We start from the raw sequence: 16,844 nt of genomic DNA, 5'->3' as shown, positions 1-16,844 counted from the left end.
TCTAAACAGCTCAGTGAATGAGAAAGTGTTGAAAGAGAACAAACCAATTAAACAGTAGCTGATCATTAGGAGGTGGGAAAGACCCAGTGACTTTTGACCCACTGACGTCATTGATTACGGGGTCTATTCATTCATGTTTAGCTTAATTAATATGACGAATTAAAAACATTGCATGACTTTGGAATGGGAAAACACTGACACAAGCGGATAGCCAAAGAGAACCAGCTGTGTGTGTGTGTGTGTGTGTGTGTGTGTGTGTGTGTGTGTGTGTGAGAGAGAGAGAGAGAGAGAGAGAGAGAGAGAGAGAGAGAAACGGAGAGAGAAATAGAGAAACAGAGAGAGAGAGAGAGAAACAGAGAGAGAGAGAGAGAAACAGAGAGAGAGAGAGAAATAGAGAGAAACACAGAGAGAGAGAAATAGAGAGAAACAGAGAGAGAGAGAAACAGAGAGAGAGAGAAAAAGAGAAACAGAGAGAGAGTGAGAGAAACAGAGAGAAAGAGAGAAACAGAGAGAGAGAGAGAGAGAAACAGAGAGAGTGAGAGAGAGAGTGAGAGAGAGAGAGAGGAAGAGAGAGAGAGAGAGAGAGAGAGAAAGAGAGAGAGAGAGAGAGACAGAGAGAGAGAGAGAGAGAGAGAGAGAGAGAGAGAGAGAGAGAGAGGAAGACAAAAAGACAAAGACACAGAAGTGGAGAATCTTACCTCCACATATTCTCCTTGGTTGTCTGTGTAGCCTTTCCCACTGTGGAGAGAACATAAGGGAATTATTTTCCTGAGTCATTTCTTTCAGAGAGAGACAGTGAGAGATAGTACACCCCCAAAAGTAGTGAAAAGTAATGACAGATTTATAGTTATACAGTCAGACAAACAGCAGCAGATACATCGTGCTGAATCAGCTGGAGCTGAGCTTCCCTAAGGCTCCGTAGGACAGAGATGGAGCGGGCATTACATTAAATACACCTTCTCCACGCGGCAAAGTTGTTTTTAAAGAGGGAATAACTACTTGTTCAGTGCACGTATACATTAATCTGGAGATCTTGAGCTACTAAACACACACACTTTGCCAAACAAGACCACCCAGTCAGTCTTTCGTGATCTGCCTCATTCAGAAAACATGGAATAAAACGAGCGGTTCTGATTTTGTACTGCGTATGATGTAGCATGCAGAGACTTTAGAATTACCCCGCCCCCTCATCTAAGTGTCTCCAATCACAGCGCTGGACCCCCGGTTATGTGAGAGGTTAAACAGAGCAAAACTAACACAACGAACATGACGAAATAAGAGCACTGAGAACTGAGCAAAAACGGCTAAAACACAAAGCTTCTGCTCCTTGCTGCTCACTGCTGTGCGCTCGGGGTCTGGGTGAACAGCGAGCGACTCATTATCATTTAAAGGAACAGGCCCTGAAACAGGCCCTTCAGAACAGGTTTGATCCTTGTGGCATTTTTAAAGAAGGTCACTTCACCTTTTGTTAAGACCCGGAACTTTGTTTAATTTTGGAAAAGGGGGAGAATATTTAACACTATGTAGCTGCTGAGAATCTAGGTCTGAAACAGCAATGTCTCTCTGATAGATCAGCATCTTTCTCTGTATCTCTCTTCAGATTACATTAGATCACCTTAATTTATCCCCAAGGGGAAGTTCACAGTGATGTCTCTCTTTATATATCACTCTCTGCTGCTGTCTCTCTCTCTCTCTCTGTTTCTTTCTGTCTCTCTCTTTCTCTCTCTCTCTGTTTCTCTCTATTTCTCTCTCTCTGTTTTTTTTTCTCTTTCTCTCTGTTTCTCTCTCTCTCTGTTTCTCTCTCTCTCTGTTTCTCTCTCTCTCTCTGTTTCTCTCTCTCTCTCGCTCTCTGTTTCTCTCTCTCTCTCGCTCTCTGTTTCTCTCTCTTTTTCTATCTCTCTGTTTCTCTCTCTCTCTCTCTCTCTGTTTCTCTCTCTCTGTTTCTCTCTCTCTCTCGCTCTCTGTTTCTCTCTCTCACTCTGTTTCTCTCTCTCTCTCTCTGTTTCTCTCTCTGTGTTTCTCTCTGTTTCTCTCTCTCACTCTGTTTCTCTCTCTTTTTCTCTCTCTCTCACTCTCTCTCTGTTTCTCTCTCTTTCTCTCTCTCTCTCTCTCTCTCTGAGCCCAACTGAGTGATCACTCCGCCTTCTCTCTGGTCTCAGCTCTTTTAAAGGTGTCAGGTTAAAGAGCAGGACCCTGTTGGCGCCCTCTGTTGGTGCAAAATAAAACATGCACATGATTTGATAGCAGCATCAAAGCAGCAGTTACATCAGACGTCCTGCAGATGTTCCTCCTCCTGGGTCTGAAACATCACTTTTCATGAGTCATAAGCTGCTGTCTGCAGAAAAAATCCTAGTGAAACCTGTGATGTTGCTGAGCTGGGATGACACTTTCTTCACTTTAATTGCTGCACAAGCGAAATTACAGCTATGGAACTATCTAGTGTATTTATATATCATCTGAAGGATTTCTTTATTTATTAAAAAATAAAACATGACTGAGGGCACGGTGGTGCAGCAGGTAGTGTCTCAGTCACACAGCTCCGGAGACCTGGAGGTTGTTGGTTAGAGTCCCGCTCCGGGTGACTGTCTGTGAGGAGTGTGGTGTGTTCTCCCTGTGTCTGCGTGGGTTTCCTCCGGGTGACTGTCTGTGAGGAGTGTGGTGTGTTCTCCCTGTGTCTGCGTGGGTTTCCTCCGGGTGACTGTCTGTGAGGAGTGTGGTGTGTTCTCCCTGTGTCTGCATGGGTTTCCTCCGGGTGACTGTCTGTGAGGAGTGTGGTGTGTTCTCCCTGTGTCTGCGTGGGTTTCCTCCGGGTGACTGTCTGTGAGGAGTGTGGTGTGTTCTCCGTGTGTCTGCGTGGGTTTCCTCCAGGTGACTGTCTGTGAGGAATGTGGTGTGTTCTCTCTGTGTCTGCGTGGGTTTCCTCCGGATGACTGTCTGTGAGGAGTGTGGTGTGTTCTCCGTGTTTCTGCGTGGGTTTCCTCCGGGTGACTGTCTGTGAGGAGTGTGGTGTGTTCTCCCTGTGTCTGCGTGGGTTTCCTCCGGGTGACTGTCTGTGAGGAGTGTGGTGTGTTCTCCGTGTGTCTGCGTGGGTTTCCTCCAGGTGACTGTCTGTGAGGAGTGTGGTGTGTTCTCTCTGTGTATGCGTGGGTTTCCTCCGGGTGACTGTGAGGAGTGTGGTGTGATTCTCCCTGTGTCTGCGTGGGTTTCCTCCGGGTGACTGTCTGTGAGGAGTGTGGTGTGTTCTCCCTGTGTCTGTGTGGGTTTCCTCCGGGTGACTGTCTGTGAGGAGTGTGGTGTGTTCTCCGTGTGTCTGCGTGGGTTTCCTCCAGGTGACTGTCTGTGAGGAGTGTTGTGTGTTCTCTCTGTGTATGCGTGGGTTTCCTCCGGGTGACTGTCTGTGAGGAGTGTGGTGTGTTCTCCCTGTTTCTGCGTGGGTTTCCTCCGGGTGACTGTCTGTGAGGAGTGTGGTGTGTTCTCCCTGTGTCTGTGTGGGTTTCCTCCGGGTGACTGTCTGTGAGGAGTGTGGTGTGTTCTCTCTGTGTCTGCGTGGGTTTCCCCCGGGTGACTGTCTGTGAGGAGTGTGGTGTGTTCTCCCTGTGTCTGCGTGGGTTTCCTCCGGGTGGCTGTCTGTGAGGAGTGTGGTGTGTTCTCTCTGTGTGTGCGTGGGTTTCCTCCGGGTGACTGTATGTGAGGAGTGTGGTGTGTTCTCTCTGTGTCTGCGTGGGTTTCCTCCGGGTGCTCCGGTTTCCTCCCACGCTTCAAAAACACACGTTGGTAGGTGGATTGGTGACTCAAAAGTGTCCGTGCTTGTGAGTGAATATGTGAGTGTGTGTTGCCCTGTGAAGGACTGGCACCCCCTCCATGGTGTATTCCTGCCTCGGACCCAGTGATTCTGGGTAGACTCCGGACCCACCGCGACCCTGAACTGGATAAGTGGTTTCAGAATATGAATGAATGAACAGTAACTGTTCTTTAAATGTGGAGAAGTGTGTTCTCTGTAGAGGATGTACACGTTTAGGAAAATACTGACATTGTGAAACTGGATCTCTTCTGATGCATTGAATTGTTTCCTGAGTGAAACACGAGCGCAATTATTTAAAAACACTATGTTGTTATGGAGCAAAAAAAAAAAAAAAAAACACAACACAATGTGATTTTAACCCTGGACCACTTTCTCCAGCTCCAGAGCGCCTCAGTGCATGATCAAAGTTAAATTACAGCTTTAAGAAGCTACAGATTTATAAACCCTTACACTCACATCCTGTAAATAACAGCCTTTCAGCTGCTTTTAGGAATCGCTGCAGTAACAGCACAATCGTATTTGTAGCTTTCCAGAAACAAATGTATAAAACAACTGCTTAAATATTAAAACAATTTGAAACACTTGTAAATGACGTATAAAGTGTCTGTGATAAATATAAGATAACAATTTTAATAGTGCACGGGAAAATAAGTTCAAACCAAGAAAATATACAATTAGAATTGTTCAGAAAGTTGTGATTTGGACTCGTTTGTGTGGATCTAACACCTCTACACCACATGACTGTGTGTGAATGAAAATCCCTTATTCCTTCAGCTGCAACAACAAAAAACCCCACAGCATTTTTTGTCACAATCCTTGAGTGCTGCCACTTTGTGTTCGTACAGTGTCTGGACTCTAGTTGTCTCTTAAAATTCCACTAAAGCGAGCCCCGCTGTACGAAGCTTACTCTTTACGTCTGAAGTGAAGCCGTTTAACATGAGAACGCCAGGCTGTTTAACTGTTTAACCGCCAGTACAATCAGTGTTCAGCCCTTGGTCCTGAGCTTAGTGCTGATCTTCAGTGCTGGAAGTTAATTTATGAAATTAATGTTATTTTAAAAGCAATCACAAAAAATTTTCCCCAAATCATTCGGCGACAGTAGGTGTACTCACCCCACACTCATGCTGTAGCTTTTCTACAGGCAACTTTTTCCAAGCAGTCTAAGAGATCTCCGCAGAGGTTACAGGTGCTCTAAGCCCCTCTACGCTTCCTTCTGTCTGATGCGATCTGACACAAACATCCAGGCTTATGGATTTTAAAACAGTGGACATCAGTAAAGAGAAGGGGAGGTAAAATGTTCCTTTCCAGGGTTTGAAGCCTGTGTCTGGATTCTCAAACAAGCCCCCACTGAGGAGGGCTGATGAAAGCTGTAATGATGTCATCTCTGACTCACCCAGATTCGGAGGGGTGTCGTGGCACCGAATAGGAATTCACAGGGAGATGGCTTTTGTCTTCTCTGCTACTGTAGCCCTTTCATAAATGAACCCACAGTGGGAATATAACACACTTTCCCTAATTTTCAAGGTCCCTCATCTGAACTCTGACTGAATATATTTTGGTAGAATGCTATGATCTATGGCTAACAGAGAAGTGTGAACTGTCTTCATAGCATCCTCATTGCTCACCAGCAGCTCAACACAGACCCACCCACACAAAGAAAGCCAAGCTATTACTCTGATAACATTCATGTGATGGCCAGTAGGGGGCCTGCAGAACAACGTTATTGAGCTTTTATTGTTGTTGTGCAGCAGGACAACGCAAGTGGGAATTGAACTAATCTGTGGCCCCCCAACACACACGGTTCTGTACGTATAAATCATACCCTCCCATGACCAGTTTCACTTGGACCACCCAAAAAAAGTCAAAATGAAAATCAAGTAACAGAACTGGGTCTTACTTTTCAGTTAGCTTCACTTCTCCAAAGTCCAGGACCTTTTTTTCTTCCTCTTCCTCTAATTTGGTCAAAATTTCCATCCTCTCTGGCAAAATGTTGAGATTGGTGACCTTCTGGGGGTTGTCCGAACCTTTTTTAGAGGCTCGCTTTGAAGGCAAAGTAGGTCTAACCTCAGATTCCTTGCTCTGAGTGACTTCCTGGGATGTATCTGGATATTTGGATGGTTTTGAGCTTCCAGGGGAGGGATCTACAAGGCACTGGTCAGCGGTCACAGCTTCAGGTGCTTGGACTTGATAAGGATCCTGAATGGGTTGGTCCTTGGGGTCTTCATGGGCTGACCCAGCTGCTGGAGCAAGGATACTCTTTTCACTGGCTGTGGGCTTACGCTCTGTGGTGGTCCTCTCTAGGGTTGAGAAACTCTTCCCTGAGAGGGCGGTCATCAGAGGAGATTCACACACATAATCCATTGAAGGTTTCATGCTTTGGCTTCGACCCAGTTGACTCGACCTGGTCTTGCCTTTAGACTTAAAACTCTTCTGCTCTTGTTCTTTAGCCTTCTTCTCCTTCTTCTTCTGGTGGCGGGGCATGGTCCCCATGTGCGTGTACATGTCGCTGGAGCGGACGTAGCTGGGGAGGCGAGGCCGAGCGTCCAGGTCATCCAGGGTCTTCTCTCCGGCTGGGAGTTGGTCAGTGGCTTCATCTTTTGGAGCACCATCCTTTCCTGCATCCGATTTACGTCGAAAGGAGAGGTTGGAAAGACTGCCGAACCATTTGAAACCTGGAGACACACAAAAAAAATAAGAAAAAGATTTAAAATAAAACTGGAACAAAATGAAACATCTATGACCTGCTTTGGTCAAAATACCACAAGCAACAAACACCACAGCAGGGTTCTCCCCTTGTCTAATTAGCTCTGTTGAATACGACCAGTTTCAGCACCTGTTCCTTTAAATGAGAATGAGCCACAGCTGCCCCAACCTGAGTGCACAACAAGAAGAAGCGAGGTCCTATTTTTTGGGGGGTTTTTTTTGTCATTTTTGCTAAGTTCTCTTCCCTCTCTGTTCTTGTTTCTGCCATTTTGTATGGTTAAAACTCAGCTTTGTTATCTCACATGAATGCGTGTCCAGCACTGTGATTGGAGATACTCAGATGAGGGGGCGGGACTATGACATCAAAACCTGGAGCTAAGTCAGAACACTTCATGTTATCAGGAAACAGCGACTTATAATATGTCAGCCGTTATTACATCATTAGAAAAACACAAGCCTTCAATCTTCCAGCTACACCATCGTCTGTCCTTGCTGTTCTTTCATGGGTAGAAGAACCCATTCCATATTTGGTGCTGTCCTGTTTGCCCACAGTGTGATGGACTGTATGAGATGTTCCTCCATGGTCGCCCCCACACATTCCCCAGTCAGATTTCCTTTTACACGAGAGACTTTATAAATGTAAACGCATAAGCTCTGTTGAGCCCTGTAGGAGACATGTATGCCCCCAGCAGACTAAACCACTGAAATTAGATTTGGACGGCAGCCATCTTAACGTGCTGTAGCTCTGTGGATTACTACATGAGCTGGAATGCAGTCGTCATGTCTGAGAGACAAGCACCAGTCTTCATGAAAGCAGAGTTAAATGCGATTGATAAAGCCTAGATATACAGAAGACGCTTCACTATGACCCACATCGCTATTCAAACCCAGCAGCGCTCTCACTGCATTAACATTCCTTCCTTTCTTCGAGCAGTAAAAGTAGAGAAGGCTTGCTATACATCATCATAATTGCTGTCCCAGAGAGGATTACAGTTTCCTGCCTTGTATTCCCTCTTCTCTTTTGTCACAATCCAGGCACTCACTTAAAATGATCAGGCTCCGACTTTGCTCCACGGGCTGTAGTGTCTGCGGTAGTAGCGTTTTTCCTGGATGACATTCTTCATTACAGGTGATAATTAACATCAAATACTGAACACAATGAACATCCCTGTATTCGTTCCGTTCATTGTTTGTAGACAGTTCATCCGAGAACTTAAGATAATGAACATATTCAGCCTGTTAAGCTCATTATCTAAATGTTCTCAGATGAATGGTGTACGTTCAGTTGCTGGAAAAGAAAAGTATGAAAAGGAAAAGAAAAGGAAAGCAATAAACAGAACAAACAACTAAATCATACAAACGCAAGCTTCTTTTTTTTGCCGCCTATTTTGCAGGTGCTAGTGAGTTTTCTGGATTTGATAAAAAAGAAAAAACAACCTGAATTTGTGTCTGCGTGGGTTTCCTCCGAGTAACTGTCTGTGAGGAGTGTGGTGTGTTCTCCCTGTGTCTGCGTGGGTTTCCTCCGGGTGACTGTCTGTGAGGAGTGTGGTGTGTTCTCCCTGTGTCTGCGTGGGTTTCCTCCGGGTGTCTGTCTGTGAGGAGTGTGGTGTGTTCTCCCTGTGTCTGTGTGGGTTTCCTCTGGGTGCTCCGGTTTCCTCCCACAGTCCAAAAACACACGTTGGTAGGTGGATTGGCGACTCAAAAGTGTCCGTAGGTGTGAGTGAATGTGTGAGTGTGTGTTGCCCTGTGAAGGACTGGCGCTCCCTCCAGGGTGTATTCCTGCCTTGCGCCAATGATTCCAGGTAGGCTCTGGACCCACCGCGACCCTGAACTGGATAAGGGTTACAGATAATGAATGAACGAATGAATGAACCTGTATTTATCTTCATAAAATGATCATAATGAATTATACGATAGAGTGGAAAACTATGCAAAACCATGGCCTTTTAAGGCTTCCATACAAACACTGCTGATGCGTGTAAACTTTTAACAACTTCCCTAAGACACAGGCCAGGAAAAGTGTTAAACAGTAACAGTAATAAACAGCAAATTTACTTTATCATGTACTGGACAGTGACGTTCGAAATATCATTCAAACCTCACTGTTTCACTGTTATCACTTCAATCTTTTCAGATCATAACAGTCCTTCACCTCCTGCACCCACACATCTTCCATTACATAGAAATCATTCTGAAACAGGACGCCTTGGTTTCCTATTAAGGAAGGGTGTGTTACATAACACAAATTTTCAGGTTCAGTATCATTTTATCTTCAGGATTTACTCAGTTTGGCACTGATCTTAAAATACTAATCACTGACCATAGAATGTTTAAGGTCTATATCATTAAGCCCAAGTAAATTTGAAAGATTTCCAATGATTTTATTCAAACTTGAGTGTATTTTGTGAATATAAACACATTAAGCACCAGATTCCTGCAAAACAACACAAAATCTTTGGGGAAAATTGCCTGGTTACCACTGTGTTACATTGCCATTACAAGTAATCACACTGTTTAATCATTTAGGGATTCGTTCATTCATTATCTGTAACCCTTATACAGGTCACGGTGGGTCCAGAGCCTACCTGAAATCATTGGAATACACCTTGGAGGGGGCGCCAGTCCTTCACAGGGCAACACAGACACACACATTCACTCACACACTCACACCTACGGACACTTTTGAGTCACCAATCCACCTACCAACGTGTGTTTTTGAACTGTGGGAGGAAACCGGAGCACCCAGAGGAAGCCCACGCAGACACAGGGAGAACACACCAAACTCCTCACAGACAGTCACCCGGAGGAAGCCCACGCAGACACAGGGAGAACACACCACACTCCTAACAGACAGCCACCCGGAGGAAACCCACGCAGACACAGGGAGAACACACCACACTCCTCACAGACAGTCACCCGGAGGAAATCCACGCAGACACAGGGAGAACACACCACACTCCTCACAGACAGTCACCCGGAGGAAACCCACGCAGACACAGGGAGAACACATCACACTCCTCACAGACAGTCACCCAGAGGAAACCCACGCAGACACAGGGAGAACACACCACACTCCTAACAGACAGCCACCCGGAGGAAACCCACGCAGACACAGGGAGAACACACCACACTCCTCACAGACAGTCACCCGGAGGAAACCCACGCAGACACAGGGAGAACACACCACACTCCTCACAGACAGTCACCCGGAGGAAACCCACACAGACACAGGGAGAACACACCACACTCCTCACAGACAGTCACCCGGAGGAAACCCACGCAGACACAGGGAGAATACACCACACTCCTCACAGACAGTCACCCGGAGGAAACCCACGCAGACACAGGGAGAACACATCACACTCCTCACAGACAGTCACCCAGAGGAAACCCACGCAGACACAGAAAGAACACACCACACTCCTCACAGACAGTCACCCGGAGGAAACCCACGCAGACACAGGGAGAACACATCACACTCCTCACAGACAGTCACCCAGAGGAAACCCACGAAGACACAGAAAGAACACACCACACTCCTCACAGACAGTCACCCGGAGGAAACCCACGCAGACACAGGGAGAACACATCACACTCCTCACAGACAGTCACCCAGAGGAAACCCACGCAGACACAGAAAGAACACACCACACTCCTCACAGACAGTCACCCGGAGGAAACCCACGCAGACACAGGGAGAACACATCACACTCCTCACAGACAGTCACCCAGAGGAAACCCACGCAGACACAGGGAGAACACACCACACTCCTCACAGACAGTCACCCGGAGCGGGACTCGAACCCACAACCTCCAGGTCTCTGTAGCTGTGTGACTGCAACACTACCTGCTGCACCACCTTGCCGCCCTCATTTAGGGACAATATTATTAATTGTTAAACTTTTACAAGTGGAATTTTGCCCATTGTTGCCATTCAATCCTTAGCTGCTCAACTGTCCGTGGTGGCGGTTGCCTAATAATACTCCTCATGATGCACCATAAGCGACAGCTCTGGACTGCAGACCGCAATCAAGCACACATTCTGATATTGTCTTGCTGAAATAACCATGGACTTCTCAGAAAAACCTCACCTTTGATGGCAGCACAATCTCTTTCTCTAGAAACCCAACGTTTGCCACCACCTCAGGGGAAACTCCTCACACACATCAATGAACTCAAACCTCATTCTTATTCAACATTGGGGTCCAGCCTTATGCTGCATGGCCTGGTATTTCTCCAGGTTTCTAAAACCATTTTGCAATCTTAATTTGAGAAATGTTTGGCATAAAATTATGTGCAAAGACTCAACCTTTGGTGAATGTTCCTCTTAAACCTTTTCATATTCACCTGCTCATATGGTAATGCTTTAAAACAACGTGGGATGAATATTCTATAACGTTTTCACTCATACTGCATTTTACAAAACAGTTCTGGGGTTTGTTACATAATAAAACAAGTTAAAAACATCAACTTGAGTCTAGAGGCTGTACTGTGTCTATAAGCCATACACAAGCGAAGCAAGACAGAGTTGCTCCAGGGCCATAGAGCAACATCAAGCAGCACAACACTTTGCACGGCTTACAGGTCTAAGTGCAAACATAAAGGAAAAGGCGCAACAAAGAGACGGGTCAGAGCAGCGCTGACACAGTACCCAGTGCTAAATGTGTCCAAAGAACTATGGAAAATAACTGTACGAAGTCATGCAACACAGAAGCACTGAGGTGTCAGCGGTCAACGTATAACATATGAGAACTCAGCAGTTACCGAGGAGAAAAATCAGAACGTTTAAATACAGTACCTTTGCAGCAGGTCATTACGGATAACATGGTGGGTAACTAAGCAAGAGTAGTATTTGAAGTGAAATAAAGGAAATGAAACCCTGAAAGGAATTAAAGGGATGTGGAAATGCTAATTGGCCACCTTCATCACAAGCTCACGTTGTTCTCACACATCTACAGTTTCTCACATGTGCTGGAGAAGCCCAGCAGTTGACTGTGGAAGCCTAGCTGTAGTGCCTGTGGAGTTTTAAAGACAGTTAATGACGTCTCTCTTCAGGTGTGTGTTTATGTCCTAAAATAATAAGCCCCACATATATCCTCAGCATTGTAGTGAAAGGTCCAAAAATGACATTGTTGATGGACTGTCTTCAATGCTGAAAGGCCTTTCTCATTGCACACGTGCTGGAGTTAATTCCTGTTTTGTTAGTTCTCAGGGCAGCCCTCAGACTTCACTTTACTTCACTGCAGTGCACTGAGGCATCTGTGGTCAGTTGCAATGTGGGCTGTGGTCAGAGCATTGCAGTTATGAGGTCATGAGAGCATATGATTCTGTTCATGTTTATCCGTGAGAGATCGCAGTGTTTATCTGTCCATATGATGTTCTTATGACTCTTTTCATATGTTTATCCATGTGCAGTGACTAATACGGTTTCAATATGCCTCTTATTTCAGCATCTGCCCGGTAGCTTTTTATTTTTTAGAAATGAATATTGATGTTTGTTTTTTTCTGTCGTGAGATCGTGGACATAATGACATTTTCATCAACGTCTATAATATGTACGTGTCCGATTATGATTGTACTGAAACTCACGGCCCTTTGATGCAGTATTTAGGGAGTAATCTGAAACTTCTGCACAAAATTCTCTTTATATTTGTTGTCTGTAAGCGCTTATCCAGTTGAGGGTCGCAGTGGGTCCAGAGCCTACAGTCGCATGGACACTTTTGAGTCGCCAGTCCACCTACCAATGTGTGTTTTTGGACCGTGGGAGGAAGCCCACGCAGACACAGAGAGAACACACCACACTCCTCACAGACCGTCACCCGGAGGAAACCCATGCAGACACAGGGAGAACACACCACACTCCTCACAGACCGTCACCCGGAGGAAACCCACGCAGAAATAGAGAAAACACACCACACTCCTCACAGACAGTCACCCGGAGGAAACCCACTCAGACACAGAGAGAACACACCACACTCCTCACAGACAGTCACCTGAAGGAAACCCACGCAGACACAGGGAGAACACACCACACTCCTCACAGACAGTCACCCGGAGGAAACCCACGCAGACACAGGGAGAACACACCACACTCCTCACAGACAGTCACCCGGAGGAAACCCACTCAGACACAGAGAGAACACACGACACTCCTCACAGACAGTCACCCGGAGGAAACTCACGCAGACACAGGGAGAACACACCACACTCCTCACAGACAGTCACCTGGAGGAAACCCACTCAGACACAGAGAGAACACACCACACGCCTCACAGACAGTCACCTGGAGGAAACCCACACAGACACAGAGAGAACACACCACATTCCTCACAGTACAGTCACCCAGAGGATACACACGTAGACACAGGAAGAACACACCACACTCCTCACAGACAGTCACCCAGAGGAAACCCACGCAGACACAGGGAGAACACACCACACTCCTCACAGTACAGTCACCCAGAGGAAACCCACGCAGACACGGGGAGAACACACCACACTCCTCACAGTACAGTCACCCAGAGGAAACCCACGCAGACACAGGGAGAACACAACGCACTCTTCACAGACAGTCACCCAGAGGAAACCCACGCAGACACAGGGAGAACACACCACACTCCTCACAGACAGTCACCTGGAGGAAACCTATGCAGACACAGGGAGAACACACAACACTCCTCACAGACAGTCACCTGGAGGAAAGTCACGCAGACACAAGGAGATCACACCACACTCCTCACAGACAGTCACCTGGAGGATACCCACACAGACACAGGAAGAACACATTACACTCCTCACAGACAGTCACCTGGAGGAAACTCACGCAGACACAGGGAGAACACACCACACTCCTCACAGACAGTCACCTGGAGGAAACCCACACAGACACAGGGAGAATACACTACACTCCTCACAGACAGTCACCCGGAGGAAACCCACACAGACACAGAGAGAACACACCACACTCCTCACAGACAGTCACCCGGAGGAAACCCATGCAGACACAGGGAGAACACACCACACTCCTCACAGTACAGTCACCCGGAGGAAACCCACGCAGACACAGGGAGAACACACCACACTCCTCACAGACAGTCACCTGGAGGAAACTCACGCAGACACAGGGAGAACACACAACACCCCTCACAGACAGTCACCTGGAGGAAACTCACGCAGACACAGGGAGAACACACCACACTCCTCACAGACAGTCACCTGGAGGAAACTCACGCAGACACAGGGAGAACACACCACACTCCTCACAGACAGTCACCTGGAGGAAACTCACGCAGACACAGGGAGAACACACAACACCCCTCACAGACAGTCACCTGGAGGAAACTCACGCAGACACAGGGAGAACACACCACACTCCTCACAGACAGTCACCTGGAGGAAACCCACACAGACACAGAAAGAACACACCACACTCCTCACAGACAGTCACCCGGAGGAAACCCACGCAGACACAGGGAGAACACACAACACCCCTCACAGACAGTCACCTGGAGGAAACTCACGCAGACACAGGGAGAACACACCACACTCCTCACAGTACAGTCAACCAGAGGAAACCCACACAGACACAAGGAGAACACACCACACTCCTCACAGGCAGTCACCCGGAGGAAACCCACGCAGACACAGGGAGAACACACCACACCCCTCACAGACAGTCACCCGGAGGAAACCCACGCAGACACAGGGAGAACACACCACACTCCTCACAGACAGTCACCCGGAGGAAACCCACGCAGACACTGGGAGAACACACCACACTCCTCACAGACAGTCAACCGGATGAAACCCACGCAGACACAGGGAGAACACACCACACTCCTCACAGACAGTCACCCGGAGGAAACCCACGCAGACACAGGGAGAACACACCACACTCCTCACAGTACAGTCAACCAGAGGAAACCCACGCGGACACAGGGAGAACACACCACACTCCTCACAGACAGTCACCCGGAGGAAACCCACGCAGACACTGGGAGAACACACCACACTCCTCACAGACAGTCACCTGAAGGAAACCCACGCAGACACAGAGAGAACACACCACACTCCTCACAGACAGTCACCCTGAGGAAACCCACGCAGACACTGGGAGAACACACCACACTCCTCACAGACAGTCAACCGGAGGAAACCCACGCAGACACAGGGAGAACACACCACACTCCTCACAGACAGTCACCCGGAGGAAACCCACGCAGACACAGGGAGAACACACCACACTCCTCACAGTACAGTCAACCAGAGGAAACCTACGCAGACACAAGGAGAACACACCACACTCCTCACAGACAGGCACCCAGAGGAAACCCACGCGGACACAGGGAGAACACACCACACTCCTCACAGACAGTCACCCGGAGGAAACCCACGCAGACACTGGGAGAACACACCACACTCCTCACAGACAGTCACCTGAAGGAAACCCACGCAGACACAGAGAGAACACACCACACTCCTCACAGACAGTCACCCGGAGGAAACCCACGCAGACACAGGGAGAACACACCACACTCCTCACAGACAGTCACCTGAAAGAAACCCACGCAGACACAGAGAGAACACACCACACTCCTCACAGACAGTCACCCTGAGGAAACCCACGCAGACACTGGGAGAACACACCACACTCCTCACAGACAGTTACCTGAAGGAAACCCACGCAGACACAGGGAGAACACACCACACTCCTCACAAACAGTCACCCGGAGCGGGACTCAAACCCATAACCCACCGTGCCGCCCTTATACTCTGCAGTTATTTGGAGTTAAATACAACCATGCTTCTATTTAGAAATTTGTTTGAACGCCAACATTGGGTCACTGTGTGTGTTGTTGTGTGGTGTGTTTTTCCTCTGTCTGCAAGGATCCCCTCCAGGCGCTCCAGTCCAAAACACATAGTGATAGGTGAATTATACAAAAGTGTCCAAGGGAATGAGTGTTTACGTGAGTGTGTGATATTTTTCACAGATGTGAGTTTGTGAGTGAGTGAAATTGTCCACAGATGTGAGTGTGAAAGAGCGATGCCCTGTGATGGACTGGCGCACCGTTTAAAGTGTGTTCCTGCCTTGCACTCGATGAACTCAATGATACATGACACTGAAGAGGATGAAGCGGGTTCAGAAAATGAATGGAAAAAAAAAATTATGAAAAACGACCCCAGGTTCCTATCACTGTCACTGTGAAGAAATCAGATTTGGTCTCTACAATGACCCACTTCACTCTGAAACACTGGGACTGACTGTACAACACTGTCGCTGTGTTTTGGAGAAAGTATGAAAAACAGAATGAATTCTCCTTTAACCATCTCTTTAAAACACACAAGAACAAGTTTGAGGATTGTCCAGCAGTTTGTCCATTACACAGACCCCACCCTGAAACACACCGTGTGTAATTAGAGTCATCTCTGATTCTAAATTATGATCTTATTCTAATCCAAATGCCACAGCTTTTAAACTTTTGCCTCTTTAAATCCTCCTTTTGAACTGGAAAGTGAGGAGCATTAAAGAACAGGTGTCTCTCGGCATCGAAATCACATTATACCTCTACTGAGAGCGATCAGTTTACCAAGCTCAGACTCTTGCTTATCAGGCAGCAACATCTCTTCATGAGGCAGTTTGAGGGGCTTATTAGTCTTCCTGTAGACTCTCTCTCTCACACACACACACACACACACACTTGATTGTACTCACTCAGTTTGCGCTTGATCATGTTGTTCAGCGGACACCAGCAGGATGTTTATGGTCTTCTGGGAGTGACTTGGAGAACCCGGCTAACTGACTTGTGGGGTGGTTTGTGTGTGTTTGCGTGTGTGTGTGTGTGGACAGAACTGCTGGCTAAACACTTCCGTGGCTCAAAGTTTCTACAGGGTAAAGAGCTACAGTGTAATGCTTCCTGTGTGAAGATTCACAGATGCATGATGCTCCTGTGAGTGTGTGTGTGAGTGTGTGTGCACCTGAGGTTTTATTCTGCACACAGAAACATTGGGCAACTGTTCAAGGAAACCACATTGAACCGAATCCACTTGATTCAGTTGTGTGCAACCTTCCACATTAATACACTTCTGTTATATATGAAAAAACTACTAAATATAATATAAAATACCACATGCCATTCATTCATGTTGGGAGACTTGTGTTCATCGCCCTGCGGTGTTTTCCATCCTTAAAACTCTGCTTCACTCTGGACACAGAATGTCCAGTTACCCATAGGTTTGACCCACACCAAGGAAAGATGGACCGAAATACCAACACCAACAGAACGGTATCTACCTGCCAGGTCAGGTGCGGTTGTTGTGCGGTTGTTAAATGTCTCTTTAA

General features: G+C 47.2%; 1 protein-coding gene across 1 annotated transcript in view; it reads right to left on the bottom strand.

The window, feature by feature from the left end:
* Positions 1–16,345, bottom strand: part of sh2d3ca (SH2 domain containing 3Ca) — a 28,280-nt gene extending 11,935 nt beyond the window's left edge. The window contains exons 1-3 of the mRNA XM_066651580.1: positions 16,218–16,345; positions 5,700–6,474; positions 699–738 (exon numbers count right to left, since the gene is read on the bottom strand). Coding sequence (XP_066507677.1) covers positions 699–738; positions 5,700–6,474; positions 16,218–16,236 — 834 coding nt within the window. The 5' untranslated portion in view covers positions 16,237–16,345. The remainder of the gene's footprint in view (positions 1–698; positions 739–5,699; positions 6,475–16,217) is intronic.
* Between the last annotated feature and the right edge of the window lie 499 nt (positions 16,346–16,844).

Source organism: Hoplias malabaricus, chromosome 18, assembly GCF_029633855.1.
Source record: "Hoplias malabaricus isolate fHopMal1 chromosome 18, fHopMal1.hap1, whole genome shotgun sequence".
Taxonomy (NCBI): domain Eukaryota; kingdom Metazoa; phylum Chordata; class Actinopteri; order Characiformes; family Erythrinidae; genus Hoplias; species Hoplias malabaricus.
Note: the sequence above shows the minus strand (reverse complement) of the source record. Positions and strands in the feature narration are given on the sequence as shown.